This window comes from Somniosus microcephalus, chromosome 4, assembly GCF_052327205.1.
Source record: "Somniosus microcephalus isolate GS21.2 chromosome 4, FLI_Smic_1.0, whole genome shotgun sequence".
NCBI lineage: Eukaryota > Metazoa > Chordata > Chondrichthyes > Squaliformes > Somniosidae > Somniosus > Somniosus microcephalus.
The window spans coordinates 306,607,759-306,635,162 of NC_140990.1; the positions used below are offsets into that span (position 1 = coordinate 306,607,759).

The 27,404-nt window shown below is 42.5% G+C and overlaps 1 protein-coding gene across 3 annotated transcripts in view; it reads left to right on the plus strand.

Moving 5' to 3' along the window:
- epc2 (enhancer of polycomb 2) overlaps positions 1-27,404 on the plus strand; it is an 80,358-nt gene that overhangs the window by 48,188 nt on the left and 4,766 nt on the right. For all 3 annotated transcript variants that reach the window (XM_085986687.1, XM_085986686.1, XM_085986688.1), the window contains 6 exons: positions 2,385-2,582; positions 5,862-5,951; positions 10,473-10,621; positions 13,684-14,024; positions 14,523-14,650; positions 23,041-23,200. In XM_085986687.1, coding sequence (XP_085842813.1) covers positions 2,385-2,582; positions 5,862-5,951; positions 10,473-10,621; positions 13,684-14,024; positions 14,523-14,650; positions 23,041-23,200 — 1,066 coding nt within the window. The remainder of the gene's footprint in view (positions 1-2,384; positions 2,583-5,861; positions 5,952-10,472; positions 10,622-13,683; positions 14,025-14,522; positions 14,651-23,040; positions 23,201-27,404) is intronic.

The window sequence follows — 27,404 nt, forward strand, 5'->3', positions numbered from 1 at the left end:
TTTCAGCACCAATGTAGAGCAGCAATCAATAAAGCCAACAGAACGTTGATCGAAGTAGCAAAAATAGTAGAATATAAGTTAGAGAAAGTCACGAGCAAACTTTATATTGGCCTGCTTGGATCACAAGATAATTATAGGCAAGGAAGTCCATTCAGCTGATTTTGGTTCATCCATCCAGAAAGCCCCTAAAGCCCCTCCATTGCAGTATTCAGCTGCTTTTTAAATCCACCTCTTGATTTGACTGTTCTAACCAGGAGTTTATTCTCTGCATTGATTACTCTGTCAGTCCTAAATCTGCCTTTTACTAGTTGGAACAAGGTGTCCCCTTGTCCTACACTCTCTGCTTAGTTTAAAGCAATTTTCCTGATTTACCATTTTAAAATGCCCATTAAAGTTCTTATTTACCTCTAAGGGCACCTCTCGGATGCCTCCTTTCAAATTTGAAAAACTCCAGTTTCTCCACTCTCCTCATAAATCAGACCTTTGACGAGCAAGATCAGCCTTGTGGCCCTTCTGTGCATTGTATTCCCTGTTTGAATGGCTTCCTTATGTCTCAGTGAGCAGAACTGAACACATGCCTACAGTTGTGGTATGACCAGAACACTAAAGTTTGACCATGACTTCCTCTGCCTTGTACACGACTGTTTTAGCTATTGATCTTGTATATTCTATGTCGTTAAAGTGTAATATTAAGGATATTGGCTATTTTTACCTAGCAAAATATATTTCTAACTCAACTGGATGTGGTAAAGGAAAGGGAGCTGCGAGAAGCACAATCTGAGTATGTATAGTGTTAATCAAGCAATGGATTGAGTGAGAATAGTAAGTACAGTAGTCCATTCAAAATTGCTTAATTGGAATTGTGCAAGAAAAGGCCTCCTGTGCTGTTTTATTTAAATTGCTTAATTTGAACTATTGGATAATTCAAATTCATTGTCAGCAAGAATGACTTCAAATTAACAAGAGTAGACTGTATTTAACAATTGTAACTCAATATTTCTGAAAAAATACTGCAGCAGTATTTCCACTGGAGCAGAGGAAACAGGATATTTAATAAAGGTTTTTTTAAAATTTATGAAGAGTATTGATGGGATGAATAGAGCAAGATTATTTCCTCTAATCAGAAAGTCAGTGACACAGGATCATCAATGTAATAGTGCGGAGGGAGCTTGGGTGAAATTTTGAGTTATCGGAACATGACATACTTTGCCGCATTGAGGCAAAGACAGGTTGGGCTGGATTTTCATTGAGGAGGCAGGACTACAACTTTCGGGGTTGTAGTCCCGCCTCCATCGAGTTGTAGCCAACCCATGCGATGTTGACTTGCTTGACCTTGTTGAGCCTGCCCAGCAACAGGTGACGTCACAGATTGATATTTCATCTGTCAAGACCTTTTGACAGATGAAATATCAGCGTTTGACAGCTGTATGAAGCTGTCAAACACTGACAATCTGTACTCCAAGTTCATTCCTTCCTCTCAGGATGATTTAGTGATCTCTCCGGAACAGAAAGCTGAATGCTGCAATTTTTGACAGATCGCGGCCATTCTGCTTTCTGTGCCGGTGAGATGAGGGACTCCCGAGACCTGAAGGAAGGCTGTAAAGGTAAGTAAAACTTCTTTAAACACACCAAGCACACTTACCTCTGCACTCATGCACCCATCACTCACCTGAACACCGGACATCTCGACCCCTTCAGCCCGACGGCCCGCCTCACTAACTTGGCATGGTTTGGAGCTGTCGGGAATCCCACACTTCAAGAATGAAAATCAGGATTAGGCTAAAAACTGCCTGTTAACAGGCAGTTATCACAGAAACCCCACAGTGCAGATAGAGGCCATTCGGCCCATCGAGCCTGCACCGACACATATCCCACCCGATCCCCGTAACCCCTACACCAACACATATCCCACTCTATCCCCGTAACCCCATGTATTTAATCCCCCTAACACTAAGAGCCAATTTATCATAGCCAATCAACCTAACCCGCTTCGGGGAGGCGGGTCCCAGTGCGGGTCAGGTACCCGCCTCCTTTGAAACTGGCATGGAGGCGGGTTGGGTTTGTGCCCCCCCCACCCCCATTTTGGGATTTTAACCCCCACACGCCTCCACGACCCAATGAAAATCCTGCCCGATATATTTTAAGGGAAAATAGGTAAACATTTTTAGCAGGAAGCTACAGGACTGTAGGGAGTGAGTAAGGCAGTGGGATTTGTTTGGATTGCTGTAGCAAAGTCCGCCTCCTATGATGTAAACTTCTACAGTTCAATATAAAGACAGTATATAGCAGGAATGTAATATTTAATAAAGATCTACCATAGTTTGTGTGTAACATAACTATGAATAATGACTTATTTCGGTTTTGCTTTGTTTCCCTTAAAACAGCAACAGTCGCACCTGATGTCATTCAAAGAGGAGGTAACTGATACTGTTCGAGTAAAGAAGAAATATGTGAAGAAGAAGCATAAAAGTTCAGAGTGTATTGTGTTACACCATCAGCCTAGCACAGAATCACAACCAGCCCTGAAGAAGGACATTAAACAGTATGACTTTCTCAGCTCTGATGAAGAGTCTTACACCCAGGTATGCTGGGTTCTTGTCTTTTCTATCAGTAAATAAATCAGCAGTGGGTTCCGAATGTTATCAAAGCAAGATAATGTACTGCGCTGAGCTTGGTGACATGCTTTAAATGAGGAGCAGGATAACGTTAGCTCTGCTTATATCAGTACTTTTTCAAATTGTTATGCTATAGAATGAGACCAAACATGACCATAGTCCCCATTTCCAAGATGGTCAACAATAATTTTTTTTATTTGAATATTCTGCTCATCAAGGTTAGGTTCTGTATTCACAGAATCACAGAAACCCCACAGTGCAGATAGAGGCTATTTCGGCCCATCGAGCCTGCACCGACACACATCCCACCCGATTCCCGTAACCCCTACACCAACACATATCCCACCCTATCCCCGTAACCCTACGTATTTAATCCCCCTAACACTAAGGGTCAATTTTTATCATAGCCAATCAACCTAACCTGCACATCTTTGGACACTCTTGTACCAGCATCAAGGAGACTTAGAATAAAGTTTATTTTACACCGCCCCAGCAATGCACCTTAAATTTTAATCTGAATCTTAAAGAGCACACCCTACATGTCCGACAACATCCATTTTTGTGCCAGTTTATTGTTGTGTACCTGTACTTGGAGGAATTGGCCCAGAAGTTGTAATTTGTGTACATTTTACTTGTATGTATTTTATGGAGCTATTGTACATTTTGATTGCATGATATTTGTGGGAAAAATATTATTCATATATTTGGATTTCTTGGAATCACTGTGCTTGTATTGGGAGTAGTTTAGGGTCAGGCAGTTAGTGACTTGATTGGTCTGTTTCTGGGGGTTAGTTAGGCACAGGGACAGGAGAGGAGGCCCTGCATGCTAGTAACTGTTCTGGTAAAGGTCAGTGCCCTTCCTAGCCAGTAGTTGGATTGTTGTACTGGGCGGAGGCAGTTTGGGTTGAGTGAATTTCTAAAAACAGGCCCTAGACTACTTGGAATTTCCACAGTTCCAGGCAGGGAAGGTGAACAACACTTCCTCTGCCGTATGGATCGGTTTCTTTCAGAACCCTTAAAGCCAGGAGAGGTTTTTTTTAAATTATTAATTCTTGGGATAGCTGAAGATAGTTGGACCTGGGATGCTGCCCTATGGAATTCCTGCAGTGATGTCCTGGGGCTGAGATGATTGGCATCCAACAAACATAGCCATCTTCACTGGTGACTTTTATCCCATCGATTTGGTTTCAAAACCAGGTCTTAGAGGTGGAATGTTGATTTTGATAAACTTTAGCATCACCCAATCCTCTGAAATTTGAAATGGCAAGATTTTTCTTGCTTTATTGGAGGAAAATTCATTTTCAAATTCATATGAATAAAAATCATTTAAATTAGGAGATACGGCTGTGGCTCTGTTCAAATAAACATTCTGGTCAATGCATTAATCAAACAAACAATATCAACAGTTGTAAAATATTTTATTTAAAGAAAAGTAGTAAGAACGGGTGTCACAAGGACTATTCGAGAAACAGCTGTTACAATTCAGACTTTCTCCCAGCATTTTTAACTCGCCTTTGCAATAAATTAGCAGTTTCCATAATTAGACCTGGGTCTACGAACTGAAACTTGCATCCTTATGCATGGCGTAAATGGGATAACATGTCACAGAACCGTTACCCCTTTACGAAGGTATTGCAAAGCGGGTGCTGCGTGGCTGACGATTACATTCTCCTTTCACTCAGAAAGGCAGTAAATCTCACACTACAAACGATTGTTTCGTTGAGAGGCAGAAGACTGACGCAAGTAACTATAATTGTATAATACTTGCGCAATATTTAAACTTCCAAAAACAACAAATAATCTCAAGTCTGATTAAATATTACCATAAGACCCACATCTACATCCTCTCCCCCCCCCCCCCCCCCCCCCCCCCCCCCCCCCCACAAACACACACACACACCCACCTTCATTCGTGTAGACTAGACAGTGTGAATCAAGGAACTAAAGATCTTTGGTGAAACTCCATAGCTCTTTTATAGTTTTGAGATTCCAAAAACCGGTTTCCTTTTTGAGATTGAACTGATTTCTGGCGATAGGCAAATAATGTTAACTATATCTATCGCTGAAATAGATAAGCTGTGAACAATAGTCTCTTGGTTATGATATTTTACTCTATATACCTGATGTAGAAAAAAAACATTCTCAATATCTTGTCAATCTCCATGGTGTTGCAAATGGGGAGTCAAGACGAAGTGCAAGTCTTCAGGTGAAGTGAGGTTAGATGGCAAGGTATAATTAGATCAGGGCATGGAAATGTAAATCAATCCCCATCTTAAAATCATACATTCTGTCCTTATCTTTATTTTCATTCTAAATTCTTATGTCCACATTTATAATAGAAACTGTTCATGTAAACTTTTTGCACTATAATTTCACCCTCCTAATGGAATAGCTGCAGCACCACCACTGGCAGGAGGGTCTAATTACAGCGTAAGTTTACTTGGGTGGTTTCCATCATAAATATGGACATAGGAATTTATAATGGAAAAAGTTGATTGGCAGTATCTTATCAAGTGAGCATGCATCAAAATAGAAAAATAAAAAAAGACACGTACCTGTTTGAGGCATGACTGAGCTCTGCTTCTATCATTGTCACAATACAGGAAACTTTGTTATATCCGGCACCGACGGGACCGAGCTGTTGCTGATCTATCAAAACTGCCAGACATACAAAGTTAATGTTGAAGCATACGGAGGTTTTCATCTCCGTATCTGACAACAAACACTGTTGCTTAGCAACAGCTTGTAAACAGTCAGCCCGTACCTTGGAAGCATCTCTGTAACTTAGCAACAGCTTTAGAGAGACTTTCCAGAGACCGACTGTTGGAAACAAAGCCACGAGAAGAAAAAAAACTAACAAAACGGCTCCTGATTTCTGCCGGTAGATCGAGGTTTGCGGACATACAACCTCCGGATAAACCAAAGTTTCCTGTACAAAGATGTATTAATATGTTTTTCTTCCCTTTTCCCCCTGCTTTTCCTACCCAGTAATTTATAAGCCACAATAATTAGCAGAGCATGAATCTCAGTGATTGTAAGAGACCTCATTTACATCATAAAAGGAGGGGGAAATGACAAATTATGATATTTCTCAATATTGTGTACTGTCCTACATCAGTTTCCTGAGGAGGAAATTTGCACACAGATACATTATTCGGGAGATTAAGTTGAGTTTCCTCTTACTGATATTAATTAATTTTTTAAAAAGTATATGCAAACAGCAGTGACTCTCTTTGTTTTTGTTAGGTCCCTTCTCCTGTATCAGAGCCTGAGGAAGACAGTGACCCTGATGGGCTTTTTGCTTTCAGGAGGAAAGCAGGTTGCCAATACTATGCTGTAAGAATATATTTATATAAATATACATACATACTTTGTGTGTAACTTCTTAGCATATAACAGTGATTTGAAATGTCTTCCAAATCATTTACCTGTTGTGTTAGTTTGCCAAATGTTAGTTATTTTTGAAAGGAAGGACTCTGAAAATGTGTAGGTGCACTGCTCTAGTAAATTAATTTTGTGGGGTTTTTTTATACGTTGAAATTACAACACAGAAACAGGCTGTTTGGCCCAGTTGGTGTTTATCTTCTACAAGAGTAGCAGTCCTAATCCCATGTGCCCACTTTGTGTTCCCAATTCTCTTTGTTCCCCTTTTCTTCAACCACCTAATTCTTAAATGTTGACATGCTGTCTGCTTCATTAACTATTTCTGGTAGTGCATTCCACAGCTTCTGGTAGTGCATTCCACAGCCTATCAACCCTCTGTGGAAAAAGTTTCTCCTACTCTCCTAAATCTCTTCTGTTTAATTGTATATCTGTGTTCACTTGTTCTCGACCTCTAAACCACTGGAAACAGTCGGTTTCTATCTACCGTGTTCCATCCCTTCACAATTTTAAACACCCCTATCAAATCACTGCGTAATCTCCTCTGTTCTAATGAAAGTGGACTGAATATTTCAGTCAGTCATTCTTCATATTTGTATTTCCTCATATAAAGCAGCATCCGAGTGAAACTGGTGCAGCCTTCTTACAGTGTGGAGGCTAAAACTGCAGTGTTCCAACTGTAATTTTTACCATGGTTTTAAATAGATACACAATTACATCTCGACTTTATATTCTATACCTCTTGCCATAAAACCCAGTATTTCATTAGCTTTTTAATGGCTTATTCACTTGAGCTACTACTTTTAATGTCTCTTGAACCTGAACCCCCAAATTCCTCTTCTGTTCCATGTCACATAAAGCTTCCCCATTCAATTTTTTTAAGCAAAATGTACCATGCTGTATTTGCTGACATTGAATTCCATCACCCACTTTTTTGCCCATTCCATCATCTTTTCAATACCCCCTACCTTCAGTCCTCTGAATTACAGGAAACTCTTTTTTTTATCCGGGACCGGCGTGGTGCCGGTTTATCAAAAAGTCCAGATTACAGAGAGGTATAGTAAAAGGTACGAGAGCTCCGTACACAGCAACAAATCCAGGCTTCCCTGTTGCTTAGCAACAGGTGCAGGAACCCCGGCCACAGACCAAGCGTCCCTGTTGCTTAGCAACAAGTGCAGGAACCCCAGTTACACAGCTACAGATCCAGGAACGGCCACTAATATGAAGTAAAACTTACCTGAACCTACTCCTGAATTTTGCCGGTTAAGAGATTTCTGGTTATTTAGGTGCCGGTAAATCAAGAGTTTCCTGTATTTACAAAGTCTCCTATTTTAGTATTGTCTGCAATTATGGACATTACTCCTTCCAGCCCTATATCTAAATCGTTGATGTATGCAGTGACTCGGAGTGGTCCAAAAACAGAATAGAAAAGATTAAAATTGAACATGCCTATACTGTTGATATCAATGGGAACTGATTTGAAGTTGTACATTTGGGAATAATTTGCCCGAGGAAATAACATAGCTGTGTCTGATATTCTTAAGGGACAGACCTAAGCTTTCTTCAGCTGTCATAAAATTGAGTTGTGTGAGAGAATTTTTAAATGCTAGTTGCTTTGTAGCATGCCTTACTGAAAGAACCTTTTTTAAAAAATATATATATTTTTCCCAGAATGAAGTATTTATATTGTGCAAGCCATTAACTCAGTAGATCTGCTATATTCTGAATGACTTGTTCAAGCCCCCCTCATTTTCAATGTCTGTTGCATAGCTGGTTGAAAGCACCTGTGATTCTTCCTCATTCTTTTTGGCCTCCACATTCAAATGGGTTGTGCCAGTGGTGGAAAATGCTTACATCGCTGTACCTTTAAGACAATTCTGTAACTTGTTACTTTGGTCCATTCCTGTCTGTCCCCGCCCACACACACACACACTCTCTGTATATAAGGCTTTGTTCTTCACTGCACCTTTAGTTTTCTCCCGTTGGCAGCAGTTCTTACTAAAAGTTTGTATCACTTGGTTGTTGTGCAGAAAGCTTTAACCTCCTTTTTATGGTAGAAACAAAAAAATTAGCCCAATCCGAGCAATTTTATTCCTTATGGAAATAAAACCTTGGGTTAATCTGTCACTGAGTGGAGATTAGTTATTCAGTAATAGAATATATCTTGTGTTTTCCCTGGTAAGGCAGAATCCACTGAGGAAAGTTACAGACCATTCAACTCATTCAGGGTCCACTGCTTCTGTCATCACAGGTGAGGGAGGGGGGGTCATCTCTAATGTATTTGTGAAACAGCGGCACAAAGCAAATGTGGATGGTTTCACCAAGAATTGTCTTGTTCTGAAAGCTCAAAGAAGTCTTTTTGATGTTGTGCTTTGAATTGGCTAGAAGAGGTGAATCCTACCAGCAGTTTCTGTACTCCATAGACGATTATAGCACACGTGGAAACCATTCGTCCTGTTGCGTTTGCAGAATTTTTGCGCGAGCAGTCCAAAACTAATTCCCAGTACTCCCACCGGTCTGTATATCTTCCTCTGTTTCAAATATTTATCCACTTTTCCCTTGGGATGCAATGGTCTGTGTATCAACATAGAAGATAGGAGCAGGAGTAGACCATTCAGCCCCTCGAGCCTGCTCCACCATTTAATGAGATCATGGCTGATCATTCAAATTCAGTACCCTGTCCCTGCTTTCTCCCCATATCCCTTGATCCCTTTAGCCTTAAGAAATATATCTAACTCCTTGAATATATAGGAATACTCCCTATAGCAAAACGTTCCATGCTCCAGTAACAGTCTCATAGAATCATAGAAAGTTACAGCACGGAAGGAGGCCATTTCGGCCCATCGCCTCCGAACCTCATTCTGTTGGTGACTATTTTAAAGCAACAACCACTTTGTCACTGACTCCCCAGCTAGAGTAAATGTTTCCTTATTCACTCCCATCAAACCCCTTCATAATTTTAAAAACCTATTAAATTTCCTCCAAGCTTTCTTTGATCCAGTATCTCAATGCTATCCTTTTTACTAAAATGTCTAATTCCTAGCATCATCCTGGTGAATCTTTGCTGTATGCTGGGTGTGGCTTTAATATCCCCTTCTAAAATGGGATGCCCAAAACTTCATACAGAACTCTGCGCTCTAAGTATTGTCTTGCACAAACGTATCATTGTTTTGCTCTTGTACTCTTTGCAATTATCATAGAACCAATACAATTTGGGTTTTATCTTATACTTGCACTTTCTGTGAAATATGTTCATCCATATCATTCAGCATTTTTCCATTAAGTGTATACTCACATTACTTGTTTTTCCTCTCAAAATATATTGTCTCACACTTTACATTAAGTTGCATCTGCCACCTATCTGCTCTTCCTGCTCATTTGTCTGTGATCTGAAGCTATTTCCACTGGTTATTGGATCAGTAACTAAAGGGCATAAACTCACAATTATCAGAAGAGGAGGTTAGGATTTTTAAGACCTGGAATACTCTACCAGAAACTAGCTAAATCCAAAAAAAAATTATTAAAAAAAGTTTGAAAAAACAAAATTGAAAGGGTTTGAGAAAACAGCAAGGACATGGGGCTAAATAGATAGCTGCTTCAGGGAGCCAATGTAGATTATTGTGGGCTGTCATTTAGCTTAACTGAACCCTTTTGCTCATTTTTTTTGAGTTTTAGTGAAATTTTAAATAAAAACTTACTTTTACTGTGAATTTACTTTGGGATATTTTGGGCCCAAATTTTTCTGTTAATTTTTCTCCCTTTTTATATTCCAAAAATAAAAACTGAAACATAACCGAAAAAACCTGGATTTTTATATTGGCAATAAAAATGGACTTTAGTCATCTTTCTTGATTCGTTCGTTTGTGGGACTTTGCTGTTGCCAAATTGACATCCACATTTGTCCGAATAGTGACTGTGCTTGAAAGGTAATCCTTTGTTGGTATAGCCATTTGGTGTATCCTGAGGATGTGATTTAAGCACTATGTAAATGCAGTTTCTTAAGTTTCTGCCTAGCTTTCTCCCAGACTCCATCTGTGCTGTTGCTGCTTGAAGCTGTATTTGTGCATGTATGCTACATTGCTCTTATTGTGACGCTCAAAGTCTCGAGGCTGCCTAGTGAAATAACTATGGTTTTGATGGTTTAATGAGGGCTTGCATAGAATAAAGCAAGGAGACTGGTCAAACAGCAACACAATGATACAAATTTCTTGGCAAAAACAGTGTTCCTCGGTGATCTGTATTTTCTTTCTCGTTAAAGATATTTTCTGTCAGTGGAGGTTGAACTTTTCGAGAATGAGTTAAAGCCACATTTATGGTAGAGTAATCTTAATATTTTCCTTTTCAGTGGTTTCAGCAAATTAGTTTTAAAGGTCATGTATGGTGGTCTTTATAGACCCATGGAAGAAGAGTTGTGAAAAGACAAACAATCATTCATAATTTATAATTATTTAACCATATATTTCTACTCTGTTACAGCCTCATTTGGATCAAATGAGTACCTGCCCATGGCAGACTCCTGAACCAGCTGGGCTAAGTGAGTCACGGTATAGGTACTGCTTAACCACACTCACCGTTCCAAGAAGGTGCATAGGTTTAGCACGGAGGCGCATAGGTCGTGGAGGAAGGTATGTAAACATTCCAAGCTACCAAAAAGAAAATCTGTAAAGAATTTGAGGCGTTGGAGGGGAGGGGGAAAGAATCTTAATTTCTTCATAGTGGGGTTGTTGAGGATTTGTTACTATCTGACTGTCATATTGAGAGTTTTCGGATAATAACAGCAGTTAAAATAGAACTAAAGTCTTTGAGTATGGCAGAGAATTGTGCACTTAGCAATTTTGCATTTGTACGATAGTTTCAACTAATATAACTACATTTACGCAATATTGTTCATTCAACAACATAATGGATCATTGTATAATGGGTGCCTGCTGTTGCTGTTTTGCTAGACCTCAAAATGACAATAGTAGAGTTTCATTCAAATATATTTTTCACAAAAACATTGAAAATTTACAGTTTTGTTGAAAACACTAAATTAATTTTCTACTTTTTGCTGACGCTGATGTGACAGCTCTGTAGCAATTTTTTTGTTATAGCTTCACTTTTTTAAGGGGCAAAAAATGTTTTACTCACCAAGTATGGCAGTGCTAGGAATTGGAATACTTTTTGCCAGTTTTTCTGACTGCTGTTAGCTTAAAGTATTTCCAGGTCAGGTATAGCACAGTTGGGTGCAGAGTAAAGCTCCCTTTAGTAAAGTCGCAACCTCTGTCCTATTTGACCCGAGCTGAGCTTCCAACCGCATATCCTCTCCCATCACAAAGACCGCCTACTTCTACCTCTGTAACCGCCTGTCTCCAGCCCTGCATCGGCCCATCTGCTGCTGAAATCCTCATCCAAGCTTTTGTTACCTCCAGACTCGACGATTCCAATGATGTACTGGCCGGCCTCCCATCTTCCACTCTCCATAAACTTGAGCTCATCCAAACCTCTGATGCCCGTATTCAAACTTGCACCAAGTCCCGTTCACCCATGTACCCTACGCTTGCTGATTTACATTGGCTCCCGGTCTAGCAACGCCCTCCATGGCTTTGCCCCTCCCTATCTCTTGTAGCCTCCTCCAGCCCTACAACCCTCTGAACTCTGCATTCCCCCAATTCTGTGCTCTTGTCCATCCCCCACTTCCTTTGCCCTGCCATTGGTGGCAGCATCTTCAGCTGTCTAGGCCTTAAGTTCTGGAATTCCCTCCCTGACTCTCTCCACCTGTCCCCTCTTTTAAAATACTGAGATTGCCAGTTAAGGCAATTTTATGTTGTGATTAGCAATCACTAAGATTGAGCCTAAGACTGCCTAAACACATTGGATATAGATGCTAAAGGCAGATATAATGGGGTAGATTTTCTTCGAGCCGTCAGGCGGGGTTTTGGGGGGGGGGGATCCCGAAATCGGGGGTCCCGACACCATCCCGCCCAAAACCCGCCTCCACGTAAGTTTCAGAGGAGGCGGGTACCCGCCCCGCACTGGTACCCGCCGACCCGAGGCAGGAAGGGATTAGTGCCAATTAACTGCCTGTTAACAGGTAGTTATCAGGCAGTTTTTAGCCTAATCCCTATTTTGATGGGTGTCGTGTGGGATTCCCGATGGCTCCAAACCACACCAGGTTAGAGCAGTCGGGCCGTCTGGTTGAAGGACTTGGAGGGGTCGTGATGTCGGTGTTCAGGTGAGTGATGGGTGCATAAGTGCAAAGGTAAGTGTGTTTCACAGAATCACAGAAACCTCACAGTGCAGATAGAGGCCATTTCGGCCCATCGAGCCTGCACCGACACATATCCCACCCGATCCCCGTAACCCCTACACCAACACATATCCCACCCTATCCCCGTAACCCCACGTATTTAATCCCCCTAACACTAAGGGTCAATTTTATCATAGCCAATCAACCTAACCCGCACATCTTTGGACTGTGGGAGGAAACCGGAGCACCCGGAGGAAACCCACGCAAACACGGGGAGAATGTGCAAACTCCACACAGACAGTCACCCGAGGCCGGATTCGAACCCGGGTCCCTGGCGCTGTGAGGCAACAGTGCTAACCACTATGCCACTAAAGTGATTAAAGAAGTTTAAATTACCTGTACTTACCTTTACAGCCTTTCTTCCTCATGGTTTTGGGAGTCCATCACTCAGCCGGCAATGAAAGCAAAATGGCTGCGATCTGTCAAAAGTGACAGCCTTCAGCTTTCATTGCCGGTGAGACTTCTAACTGAGTCTGTGTAGAAGGACTCAGGTTAGAAGTCTGACTCAGTGTTTGACAGCTTCAAACAGCTGTGAAACGCTGATATTTCATCTGTCAAGAACTCTTGACAGATGAAATTTCAGTCTGTGACGTCACCTGTTGCCAGGTGGCCCTTAATTGACCTGCTGAGCCCGCTGGGCGGGCTCAACAAGGTCAATCAAGGGAAAATCGCGCGGATTGGCCGGACGTCGATGTAGGCAGGACTAAAACCCGAAAGTTGACGTCCCGCCTCCTTCCCGACAGCTTAAGGAAAATCTACCCCAATATGTTTCCATCATGTTAATGTGGGCTGGATTCAAACCCACACAGATGAAAGGCTAGATATATCAAAGGTGGCAGCATTTGTACTTGCCTAACTGGTGTACACATTTTCTTTTGCCCTGCACATAAATGTTTCTCTTTAATTACAAATAAAAGTGGTTACAAATGAGAGAAAATCTATCAGAATTGTGAATCAAGAAGTAAGCCATAATGCTCATAAGTGAAAGTTGATATTGTCAGCATCATGTTTGTCTCATTCTCTTTAGGGCATAATAAAGTTATGAGAGATTGATATGATGGTGATATGAAGCTCAGAATTGAGGGGAAGTTTAAAAACTATAAAGTTTGTATTATTGAAATAGAATTTTAAAAGTACTATTAAAAATGGCCTGCAGAGTCTCAAAGTTTGATCCTTCAGAATTGCTAAATTCAAGTGACTAGTATGGCATCTGAATAACACTACAACTAGATTAGCATTTCTGGAAGTGAAGTGTCTGTCCTTACTCTGGTTGAACAGATTCATCATAATATTAATTAGTCCAAGCACTTGTAGCAACCATAAGATTTAGTTTATCATCGTGTTCATAGCAGCTATGGAGATTTAAAGCACTTTTTTTCCCCCCCCCTCCCCTTTTAGGTTTTTGTTAGATCGTGCATCCACAGATCATGATCACATTCTACGCCAAATTGACCCAGAAATGCTGTCATCTCCTAGCTCCCCAGCTGCTTTTTCGTCTGACGACTCATGGACCATTTCTTCCAATAAAGACTTTACAAATAGACTGTCACTTAGTGAAATACTAAGCAATATCAAAGCATGCCGATTACGGCACTTCCAGCCTCGGTTATCCCAGCTTCAGGACAGTGATAACCACTGTACTTCCAAAAAATTAGGACAGAATGTGAATAAAAGGAGAATTCCGATGTCTTCTATTTTACCATCAAGTACCATGATCACCAATAGGAATAGGATATCTGGTGAGTAATGTAGCTTGTGACTCTTTCTGTTTTAATGGGGTCTGTGACTCCTGTAGCTGTTAACAGCAGAATTTGTAAATGCAGAGCAACTAGTTGGGTGTCATTACAACCATAATGCTCAGATATGAAAGTATTTGATGTTTCGTATTCTTTTTCTCTCCTCTCTGTCTCGCTCTCCTACATTTTCCCACGTTAACTTGTGGACATGGAACTATATTGTGTGTGTACGCACACACGAAAATACATGTGTTTCATGATGTATTCTTGCCTACATGTATATAGCAACCACTTCAGAAATACAAAACTAGTCTAACGGGGGAAAATTAATACAACTTTTTAAAGTATATGTTAAGCACCACGCAGGCCTACAAAGATTTTTTTTTAAGTCTGAAATATTTGTCACTTAGCTAACCTTACAAAAAATCCATTTCACTTTATTTAGTGTTCAACTGACATAATTAGATCATGATATTAAGGCTTTTCCTCATCTAATAACAGGTGGCATAACGGAGGAGCAGTACCACACCCATCAGCAACAGCTTGTTCAGATGCAGCGACAGCAGTTGGCACAGATGCAGCGACAACAATCCCAACATTCCTCAAACATCTCCCACGGAAGTTCACAGGTAACATAGGCTTGTGCCACAAGTTTGACTTTTGTTTTTATATTTTATGCTCCTCCAAGTGACTGGACGGGGCAGCGACATTGTTGCTTGTGCTGGGGAATGGAATATTTTGAACCCAGTGTTTCAATTGACCACTGCTGTGTCAGGTATAGTACAGGTTAGATGTTAGTGCAGCTTGTGTCTCTTGTCTGCCCCAACAGTATTCCTCAATGTAATCTCAGAAGATGTATTAAGAGGCTGTGATCTCTCTTCTCCCCTTCTCCACACCTTCCCCCCCCCCCCCCCCGCCCCCAGCCAAATTAGTCATTTGTCACAGAAGCATCGTACTACTTGATTACATAGTAATAATGCTGCAGCGCAAATACGGGGATAGAAATTAGAGGCGCATGTAACGAGGGTAATACAATAATCATGGGGGACTTTAATCTACATATACACTGGGCAAACCAAATTTGCAGTAATAGTGTAGAGGACAAATTCATACAATGCATGCAAGATAGTTTTCTAGATCAGTATGTTGAGGAACCAACTAGGGAACAGGCTATTTTAGATCTAGTATTGTGCAATGAGAAAGGGTTAATTAAAATCCTTGTAGTAAAGGGGCCTTTAGGGGAGAGTGACCACAATATGATAGAATTTAATATTGAGTTTGAAAGTGATTTAGTTTAATCCGAAACTAGGGTCCTAAATCTAAACAAAGCAAACTACGTAGGTATGCGGGGCGAATTGGCTACGGTAGATTGGGAAACTACATTAAAAGGTATGACGGTAGACAAGCAATAGCTAGCATTTAAAGAATTAATGCATAATTCACAACAATTATTCATTCATTTAAGGCACAGAAACTGTGGCTAACGAGAAGTTAAAGATAGTATTAGATCAAAGGAAGAGACTTATAATGTTGCCAAAAAGAGTAGTAAGCCTGAGGATTGGGAGGATTTTAGAATTCAGCAAAGGTGAACCAAGGCATTGATAAAGAAAGGGAAAATAGAATATGAGAGTAAACTAGCGAGAGACAAAAACAGACTGTAAAAGTTTCTATAGGTATGTAAAAAGGAAAAGATTAGCAAAAGTAAATGTGGGTCCCTTAGAGGCTGAGACAGGAGAAATTATAATGGGAAATAAGGAAATGGCAGAGAAATTAAACAAATACTTTGGGGGGGAAATTCGGTATCGCCCCATTTGGGGCGCCATTATTAGTGGTGCGCAAAGTTTAGCGCCTGGTGCTAATTATCGCCTCCGACAGCAAACTTGGCTTTTATCGCCCCTGGAGGTGATTGGGGCGCTAAATCAGGCGCCTCACACCTGTCTTAGGCTCACAGGCCGAGGAGCGTGGCGCTACCTCAGAGCGCTGGCGAAGCAAGGAAGGGCAAATCAAAATAAACCTGCAAAGTGCTGCTCAGTACTCAAAACTACTTCACACAGCGTTGAATCTCTCCAGAAATGTCTTTCTCTCTCTCTCCGAATGCGTGGTGCAAAAATGTCACCGACAAAAAAGGCAGGAAGCGGCGCCTTTAGATAGCGCTCCCCTAGTCCCTTTCTGACAGCATAACGCTCCCCTCAATCTGTCGTTGCTAGTGGCAGGCGGTAAGGCAGGGGGCGCCACTCAATATCCGGTCCGGGGCGCTAACGGGGCGTTGCGCACTCAACTGATGTCATAATCTGCCGGCGCAGGAGACCGTGGCGGTAGTGTTTAGCGCTGCCGCAAAATGTCTAGTTAATTTCGCGAGCGGCACAAACATCGCCGCGCTCTGCCTCTAGTTGCTTTGCGCCCCAATTGGCACCCTCTTAAGGCACTAACAGGAGGTGCAAACAACTGAATTTTTCCCCCTATGTGCCTGTCTTCATGGATGAAGACGCAAAAAATTTCTCTGAAATACTGGAGAACCAAGGGTCTAGCGAGAATAAGGAACTGAAAGAAATTAGTATTAGTAAAAAAAAATAGTACTGGAGAAATTAATGGGACTGAAAGCTGATAAATCCTCTAGACCTGATGGCCTACATCCTAGGGTTTTGAAAGAGGTGGCTATAGAGATAGTGGATGCATTGGTTGTCATTTTCCAAAATTCCATAGATTCTAGAACGGTTCCCGCGGATTGGAAGGTAGCAAATGTAACCCCACTATTTAAGAAAGGAGGGAGAGAGGAAATGGGGAACTACAGACCAGTTAGCCTGACATCAGTAGGAGGGAAAATGCTAGAACCTATTATTAAGGACGTGGTAACAGGGCACTTAGAATATAATAATAGGATTGGGCAGAGTCAACACGGATTTATGAAGGGGAAATCGTGTTTGACAAATTTATCCATTTTTTGAGGATGTAACTAGCAGGATAGAAAAAGGGGAACCAGTGGATGTAGTATATTTGGATTTCCAAAAGGCATTCGATAAGGTGCCACATAAAAGGTTATTACACAAGATTAGGGCTCATGGGGTTGGTGGTAATATAGTAGCATGGATAGAGAATTGGTTAACGGACAGAAAACAGAGTAGGGATAAACAGATCTTTTTCAGGTTGACCGGCTGTAACTCATGGGGTGCTGCAAGGATCAGTGTTGGGGCCTCAGCTATTTACAATCTATATTAATAACCTAGATGAAGGGACCGAGTGTAATGTATCCAAGTTTGCTGACAATATAAAGCTAGGTGGGACAGTAAGCTGTGAGGAGAACACAAAGGCCGCAAATTTAATGGAGGCGGCGGGATGGTGACCGGAGAGCTGGTTTCCTGATTCCGGTCCCGCTCCCAGCTGCAGCCGCTCTAAACGGGATTTTGCCTTGATTGGCCTTGTTAAGCCCGCCAATTAACAGGAAGTGGGTCTGATGATGTCATCCGATGACGAGTCATCAGCCGGTTTCCTTAAAGGGACCACGTCCACATGGAATTTGACAGTTGTTCTCAGTGTTTGACAGCATTGAGGTGTTGCAAACACTGACACGCACTGCACAAAGGTGCACTGCTGCACCCAGGCTCTCCAATGACTCCCTCCATATGCTTATGGAGGGAGTCACAGCACGCAGGGAGGTCCTCTTCCCTTCCAAGGGTGGAAGAGACCTCCCCAGGACACCAACGCAGCCTGGTTGCACAGGAGGGCAAAAGCAAGGATGTCGTCAGGGGTCCCTGGCTGCAGTGGCGCCAATCTTTCAATGATCTCGGTGGATCACCAAAAGTTCCTGCAAAGCCACACTCAAACTCACCCTGCTGTGCCACTCCACACATCCCCATCACTCTGCCTTCCATACACTTCTCCTGCACATCCTTACTCTCACCAACTTACCTTGCAACTCCACCCAACCCCCTCTCTACTTTATCACTTCCCCATCTCACTAGCCACATCTCACACTCACCCTCATCCTATTGCAAGCATACCAACAAACAACACACAAGGGTAGGCACTTGAGAAGTTTAGCCAATGTCCATGTGAAGTTTCTGGTAATTTGTTGTCATAGTGAAATCTGTTTTTCCAACACTGCCCCTTATTGGACAGATCTGTGCGCACCTTGAGAAATGTCTTACTGAGTTCCAGTGAATGTTGAGATATAACTCCCCCCGCGCCCCCCCCCCCCCCCCCCGGCTATAGTGATGTGTGTGCATGGAATGGCTTGGACATTAAAGGGATGCTTCATGGTGCTGGTGTGGGATGGTGTCAGCCTGGTGCATCATGTGGCAGTCAGAGTTTACAGCATCAAGTGAAGAAAATCTGGCCATGGTGATGCCATCGCTGGCCTCCCGGGCAGCAGTGTTGTCAGGGGATGATGCCCTGTGTCCAGTGCAACATCGGGTGATGGCGGAGAAGGTTGGTGATGTTTGGGCTGATCGTGGAAGGATTCGGAGGACCATGGTCTGATTGTTTCATTGGCTCCGATGTTGCAATAGATGGCAGCTGCAGGCACGATGACCGAAGTGATCTGTCACTGGTGAGCGAGGTTCTCCCAATGAGGTGGCACTGGACATACAGTTGGATCTAAAAACTTGTAAGCTAAAGAAATCTCTGTATAAAATATGCAGTAACCAACATTTTCTGTGCTCTGAAACTCACCATCTGCAACATGGCATCATTTGCACCACTTCTGCAGCTGTCAGCTTATCAGAAACATCAGAGCAGACTCAAAACACGGCAGGTTGAGCTGGCGTGTTCCCCGAACAGCAGGTAACCCGTGGGGGAGTACGTAAACTTTGAAGGAAGCCTCAAAATAGTCTTCAATTGGCACTTAACAAGCCATTTAACCAGCTGAATTGTTTTCCCCCGCCGCTTGGTGTCTGGTCAGTTCTCCGCTGACAGACCCGACACCTGAGACTCGCATGGAGGCGGGTTGACAGTGGGTTTCCTACCTGCTGTCAATCTTTGCTATCTTGAAAGCGGACCCGCCTCCAAACCCGCCCTCTGAGCGCTATTAAATTTGCGGCCAAAGAGTCTGCAAAGGGATATAGATAGACTAAGTGAATGGCCAGTAAGGTGGTACATTGAGTATAATGTAGGAAAATGTGAGGTTATTCACTTTGGTAGGAAGAATAGAAAAACAGAATATTTTCAAATGTTGGTATTCAGAGAGATTTGGGTGTCCTCTTGCAAGAAACACAAAGCTAGCACAAAAGCAGAATACCGCGGATGCTGGAAATCTGAAATAAAAACAGAAAATGCTGGAAATACTCAGCAGGTCAGGCAGTATCTGTGGAGAGTTAACGTTTCAGGTTGATGACACTATGTCAGAACGGAACAGAAAGCTCGCATGCAGGTACAGTAAGAAATAAGGAAGGCAAATGCCATGTTGGCCTTTATTGCAAGGAGGTTGGAGTACAAGGGTAAGGAAGTCTTGCTACAGTTGTACCGGGCCTTGGTGAGACCACACCTGGAGTACTGTGCACAGTTTTGGTCTCCCTATCTAAGGAAGGATATACTTGCCTTGGAGGCGGTGCAACAAAGGTTCACTAGATTGATTCCTATGATAGGGCTATCCTATGATGAGAGATTGTGTAGAATGGACCTGTACTCTCTGGAGTTTAGAAGAATGAGAGGGGATCTCATTGAAACATACAAGATTCTGAAGGGGATTAACAGGGTAGATGCTGACAGGTTGTTTCCCCTGGCTGGAGTGTCTAGAACTAGGGGGCATAGCCTCAGGATAAGCAGTAGGCCATTTAAGACTGAGATGAGGAGGAATTTCTTCACTGAGGGTTGTGAATCTTTGGAATTCTCTGCCCCACAGGGCTGTGGATGCTGAGTCTTTGAGTATATTCAAGGCTGAGATAGATAGATTTTTGGACTCTAGGGGGAATCAAGGGATATGGAGATCGGGCAGGAAAGTGGAGTTGAGGTAGAAGATCAGCCATGATCTTATTGAATGGCGGAGCAGGCTCAAAAAGGGCCAAATGGTCTACTCTTGCTCCTATTTCTTATGTAGAAGGGAACATGTGACTTATCAAGCTTAAAATTCATAAAGGGACATTCCATGTTTGGCGATTAGGTTGTTTGGTTTTTGGCTCCTTATTCTAGATGTTTCCTTGGGTTCAGCATCACTTCCATGTCCCTTATGAATCAAAGTGCATTTTTACCTGCCTGCTATCTAGATACAGGAAACTTTGTGCTATCCGGCACCGACGAGACCGAGCTGTTGCCGTCCCATCAAAACTGCTGGATAAACCAGCGCTAATGTTGAAACATACGGAGATTTTGAGCTCCGTATCTGGCAACAAACCCTGTTGCTTAGCTTCTAAACAGTCGGCCGTACCTTGCAAGCGTCTCTGTAGCTTAGCAACAGCTTCAGCAAGACCTTGCAGAGCCTGACTGGTGGGGGAAAAAAAGCAACAAAAAGAAAAAAAAAACGAACGAAACGGCTCCTGATTTTTGCCGGTGGCTCGAGCATTCCGGACAGTTAACCTCCGGATAAACCAAAGTTTCCTGTAAATGTAGTGACCCTGGGAGTCAACCAGAGTGCTCTTGACTGTACTTGGCTTATTTGAATGTATTGTGGGCTGCCACGTGATCTCATCTTTGGTAAATGAAAGAATATATACTCATCAGATCATGGCTCAGGTTATAAATCAGTAGGCAAATTTATTGAACATTACTAAAATGGATCAAACACAGTAGATTTGCAGTGAATATAGGTTTCACAGGTCGTCTTGGAATCATGGAATCAAAGTAATAAAGACATTTCCCTTATGCTAAGCCTTGACAAACAACCCCATAAACCTGGTGGAAGACTTATTATGTGACTCCCATTTACTGAGTTACCGATTAGCCTTGTACCCTGATGGCCAGACATTTCTGACTTCCTGCACTACCACTCAAAATAGAGTTCCAAATTCCTTTGAAGATATTCCAGAACAAAGGATACTAAATAATTTTTCATAACTATCTTGGTCGTTAAACATCACCAGAATCAAAGTGGAGTTTGGTAGCTGTCTTTGTATGGGCAAACCAACATGTTTTGTAAACAACCCCACATGATGATTATAATTAATGGAATGACTTGATCCCTTGAGCTGCTTTGAACACTTTGAATAACCTGAGATGGGTCCCTGTCCAAGGACAGTGACTATCTGATGGTTACAGGAGCAATCCAATAGATGCTTGTTAGTTCACAAAGACCACAGCAAGTTAGGCAAACACTTACATATTAGTGCCTTTGGCGTACCAAACCTTAATGTATATTCTCTACAGCATGATGAATTAGCTAGCAGTACTTAATTTTAACCGCATGTGATGTGGTCAGCAGTGAAGAATCCAGTTGGAACGTCCTACGGTTGTGAAGGGCACTATATAAGCACGAGCTCTTTTTTCTTTATCAAATAATCCATTTTAGACAAATTGTTACAAAGCATGATAATCTATTAGTATGTAGAGAATAAATATAAAGAATAAGGAAAACTAGCAAATATGTTTACTAGATAGCTAGTTTACTAACCATTTTTGCCTGTGGCTCTGAGTGAGGTTTGCTAATTAGTGCTTTTTTTTTTAGGGCATATGCTCTTCTGTGTGGGTTCTCTTGTTTCTACCTGCCTCCTATCCCAGCAAGAGCTTTGTGAGAACAAGCTAGTGTGAACATCCATCCAATTGACTTCTATTTCCTCCCCCCCCCCCCCCCCCAAATTGGGTAGCTATCTGGCCCCCCTTTGGAACTATCCTATGCAGCATGACTGAGATCAGGAACTGAATCAAATTGGTACTTAAACCTATGTGCCTTCATTCTGGTGACCATGCCACCTTTGCCTAAACAAATGTGATTTTTCTCCTGGAGTAATTTGTCAACAATTTATAATTAGTCATGGTTGATGCTTGTAGAGCTGAAAAATGCAACATTTGAATGTTACCATCACTGCATTTTCAAAACCAGAAGTGGACAAATGACACGAGAAGGAATGATTCTGATATAGTCATGACCTCACTGTTCTTGAACAAGATTTATTCACTAAATTGTAATTGATGTGACTTGATTAGGTTTTCAATTTATTGATCTAATCTTCTGGATTTTCTTTAAACCTTTAAAGCTGTTTTTACACTATGAATGCAGCTGACTGCACACATTTTGGATTGCCCCTGTTCTGTAAATTCGCTGGACTCATTAATCCTGACTGCGTTGTGGACCCATGAAAATGTGGATCTATGATTTAGCTATCGGGATAAAAGCTGATTTTAGTTAATGTCATTGCTGGGAACCAGTCTGTATTGTTATCTGTGGGTGTCTATATAAAAGCAGTGCCCAATGCACCTGCCCAGCTCCCTAATCCCAATGTATAAAATGAGAGAGAGCAGCCCAGAGATATCGCTGCCCTGAAACTCAAAATAGTGTCTAGCACAAATGCAAAAGTAACTTTAAATTTACTCCTATCTTGGTAAATAATGGTATTTTAAATGTGAATTATGTATTTTTAAAAACTCTTAAATACAAATTGTACTTGCCTTTTTAAGCATTGTAGGACTAAGTGCCAAATGCTATAAACTGCAAAGACTAGTCTTTGGAGTACTTTCTGTACATTAGCTGATAGGGCACAAGTTTTGAGTGGTAAAGGGAAATTTAGGATAGACATCAAAGTATTTTCACAAAAAGTACAGTTGGAATAGTTCGCCAAAGGGTTGCTGCATCCAGGACATTGAACTCGGGTAAGAAGTAGCTATATTGGGAAGACGTTTGGGGTTGGTGCTTTGGAAGGAGGCGATCAGATGGACTGAAGGGGAGTTTTCCTCTAATCTCATTATTTTTGATTATGTAACATTATGAATTACCAATATTGTAGGTCATGCACTAGGAGCATTTCAGGAATTCCTATCTGTTTACTTCAGCTCACCCTCCTCTAACCCTATCAGCATGTCCTTCTACTCCTTTCTCCCTCATGCACTTACCTAGCTTCCCTCTATTGAAAATTTCAGTTGTGAATTATCTTTTCAGGGATCCAGGATACCTGACAGCTCTTCAAAAACGCTGGATTCAGCTAGTGCCCATTTTGCTGCATCAGCTGTTGTTAGTGCTCCTGCACCAGGTCAGGCAGAAGTTTCCAAGGATGCTGCAGGCCATACTACAAACATGAATGGTGTTGTCCAGTCTGCAGGTGAGGGTATAATACTGTTGTCTATGTAAAAGCTTTTGCTAAATATTAACAAATGTTGTTGGGGGGGGGGGAAATGATTTTCAGCAAGTTTCTCTTGGGTAATCCAGAAACTTAAGGAATGCAAAAACATGCACAGTGATTTCAGGTTAGCAACACTAGTAGCTTTCCTCCTGTAACTTGCTGATGAGAATAAGGGCCTGCTTTGTATTTTTACCAAAGTAGGCTGTCAGTTGAAAGGACAGTTGAACATAAGGGATCTCAAGCTTATTCATATATTCATTTTTGCTTCCAGCAGTGGAATGCTGGATGAGTCAGAAATTGCCTGTAGGCCACTGTGGTTTCTGAGGAGTCGTATATATTCATCTTCGTGATGGTTTTAAAAGAAGAATAAATTCGGTGCTTTATTGACCATCTTGTCTGCTGCAGATCACCAACCAATTCTTGTAATCATTTCAGCCAAGAACAAAAAGAAATTGAAACCAATCATTAGAGCAGTGATTTCCATATGTAGCAGAAGCTTTCACTAGCAAGTTCCTGCCCCCTCTGTTCCATCATGATCTGTCTGTAAGGAAGCATGGCAATAATGGACAGGTTTGCAACACCAGAATGGCGAAACACAATTTTTAACTATACTAGCATTATTCAACTGAGCTTAAACAATCTCATCACTTATAAATAACCTCTTATCTCACCCGCAGGAATTAGTTAGGTTTAATTGACCTTTAACAAAGTGGGACTTGTCAGCAGAAAGTTGAAACCTGCCTTTTACAAATTCTTGACAACAAATCACTTAGTTCAGTGACTGAGGCAAGAACTGTAGCATTATACTACTGCTGTGGAAGAATTGGATTTCCAGTGTTGATCATATGAACATAAGAAATAGGAGCAGGAGTAGGCCATTCGGTCCCTTGAGCCTGCTCCGCCATTCAATAAGATCATGGCTGATCTGATCTTGGCCTCAACTCCACTTCCCTGCCCACTCCCCATAAACCTTGACTCCCCTGTAGCTCAAATATCTATCTCAGCCTTGAATATATTCAGTGACTCAGCCTCCACAGCTCTGTGGGGTAGAGAATTTCAAAGATTCACGATCCTCTGAGAGAAGAAATTCCTCCTCATCTCCGTTTTAAATGGGCGACCCCTTATTCTGAACCTGTGCCCCCGAGTTCTAGATTCCCCCACGAAGGGAAATATCCCCCCTGCATTGACCCTGTCAAGCCCCCTCAGAATCTTGTGTTTCAATAACACCTCTCATTCTTCTAAACTCCACTGAGTTTAGGCCCAACCTGCTCAACCTTTCCTCATAAGACAACCCCTTCAACTCAGGAATCAACCTCGTGAACCTTCTCTGAACTGCCTCCAATGCAAGTATATCCTGCCTTTAAATAAGAAGACCAAAACTACGCAGTACTCTAGGACAAAAGCAAAATACTGCGGATGCTGGAAATCTGAAATAAAAACAGAAAATGCTGGAAATACTCAGCAGGCGAGGCAGCATCTGTGGAGAGAGAAACAGAGTTAACGTTTCAGGTCGATGACCTTTCGTCAGAACTGGAAAAAGTTGGAGATGGAACAGATTTTTTAGCAAGTGTAGGCGCAGGGAAAGGGGGGAGGGGAGGAAAGAACAAAAACCGCCTCCTTTTCACTATTGGCGTCCAATCCCTCTACACCTCCATCCCCCACCAGGATGGCCTGAGGGCGCTCCGCTTCATCCTTGAACAGAGGGCCCAATCAGTCCTTTTCCAGCACCACCCTCCTTAGCCTGGCTGAACTTGTTCTCGCATTGAACAACTTCTCCTTTGACTCCACTCACTTCCTCCAAATTAAAGGTGTTGCTATGGGAACCCGCATGGGTCCTAGCTATGCCTGCCTTTTTGTGGGATATGTGGAAGATTCTTTGTTCCAGTCCTACTCCGGTCCCCTCCCTCGCCTCTTTTTCCAGTACATTGATGACTGTATCGGTGCAGTTTCCTGCTCTCGCCCCGAACTAGAAAATTTCATTCACTTTACATCCAATTTCCACCCTTCCCTCATCTTCACATGGTCCATCTCCGACTCTTCCCTTCCCTTCCTCGACTTCTCTGTCTCCATCTCTGGGGATAGGCTATTGATAAACATTCACTACAAGCCCACTGACTCCCACAGCTACCTGGAACTACACTTCCTCCCACCCCGCCTCCTGTAAGGACTCTATTCCCTTCTCCCAGTTTTTCCGTCTCTGACGATGCCACCTTCCATACTAGTGTCTTCCTTTTTCCTCAGCCGAGGATTCCCCCCTACTGTGGTTAACTCGGCCCTTGACTGTGTCCGTTTTATTTCCCGTACTTCTGCTCTCGCCCCTTCCCCTCCCTCCCGGAACCAGGATAGGCTTCCCCTTGTCCTCACCTTTCACCCCACCAGCTTCCACATTCAACAGATCATCCTCCAGCGTGATCCCACCACCAAACATATCTTTCCCCCCCCCCCCCCCCCCCTCCCCAATCTCCCCTTTCATTCCGAAGGGACCGCTCCCTCCGCGACACCCTGGTCCACTCTTCTATCACCCTCAACACCCCTTCGCCCGGCATCTTCACATGCAAGCGCAGGAGGTGCAACACATGCCCTTTTACCTCCTCCCATCCCACTGTCCAGGGCCCCAAATACTCCTTCCAGGTGAAACAGCAATTTACTTGTACTTCTTGCAATTTAGTATACTGTATTTGCTGCTCACGATGCAGTTGTCTCTACATTGGGGAGACCAAACGCAGCTTGGGTGACTGCTTTGTGGAACACCTCCGTTCAGTCTGTAAGGGTGACCCCGAGCTTCCGGTCGCCTGTCACTTTAATTCTCTGCTCCACTCCCACTCTGATCTCTCCATCCTCGGCCTTTTACACTTCCAATGAAGCTCAACGTAAGCTCGAGGAACAGCACCTCATCTTTCGATTAGGTACTTTACAGCCTTCTGGACCTCTGCCCCTATCTTTTTTCTCTTTCTCACATGGCAGCTGTCGATCATTCTGCCAGTGCCATTTACACTTCATCTAGAGCCATCTTTTGTTTCTTAACTTGTCCCATTACCATCTCCTTTGGCCATGCACCATCATCCCTTTCGTCTCTTAATCTCTCCTGCCTTCCAACCTATCACAGACCTTCCCCTTTGTTCTTTCCTCCCCTCCCCCCTTTCCCTGCCCCTACATTTGCTTAAAAACCTGTTACATCTCTGACTTTTTCCAGTTCTGACGAAGGGTCATCGACCTGAAACGTTAACTGAGTATTTCCCGCATTTTCTGTTTTTATCACAGTACTCCAGGTGTGGTCTCCCCAACGCCCTGTACAGCTGTAGCAAGACTTTCCTACTTTTATACTCCATCCCCCTTGCAATAAAGGCCAATATTCCATTTGCCTTCCTAATTACTTGCTGTACCTGCATGCTAACTTTTTGTATTTCATGTACGAGGACACCCAGATCCCCCCTCTACCGCAGCATTCTGTAGTCTCTCCATTTAAATAATATTTTGCTTTTTTTATTCGTCCTACCAAACTGGATAACCTCACATTTTCCCACATCATACTCCATCTGTCAAATTTTTGCCCACTTAACCTATCTATATCCCTTTGCAGACTCTGTGTACTTCTCGCAACTTGCTTTCCCACCTATCTTTGTATTGTCAGCAAATTTGGCAACAGTACACTTGGTCCCTTCATCCAAGTCATTAATATAGATTGTAAACAGTTGAGGCCCCAGCACTGATCCCTGTGGCACCCCGCTAGTTAGTTTGCCAACCTGAAAATGACCCATTTATTCCGATCATTGCAGCTTTTGCAATTTAATAATTCAAATTTTTGCCATGGTAGCAGAGCTTTTGTTCCAATGTAAAACTCTGGAACTATGGTTCTGTCTTTCTTGATGAAGCGTTCTCCACTCAATTCAATTCAATTTTATTTGCCATATGTAACTAGTACAATGGAATGCTTACTCCCTGTAGGGACACCTAGGTTTGTCCTAGAGAATACAGAGTCTCTTACTCTCATGTTGTATAAAGATCCATGGTCTACACCATAACTCCACCACACCAGAACCACCTATTCATCACAGAAGGCTATATAAAGGTGTAGCTTTTGGCAGACGGCTTGATAAAAGGCAATGGTTATAATGTGCTTGGGAACATTACCTCAAGGACTCTGAGGGCCTAATTGCAGAAACAATTTTGGCACAGAGCTGTA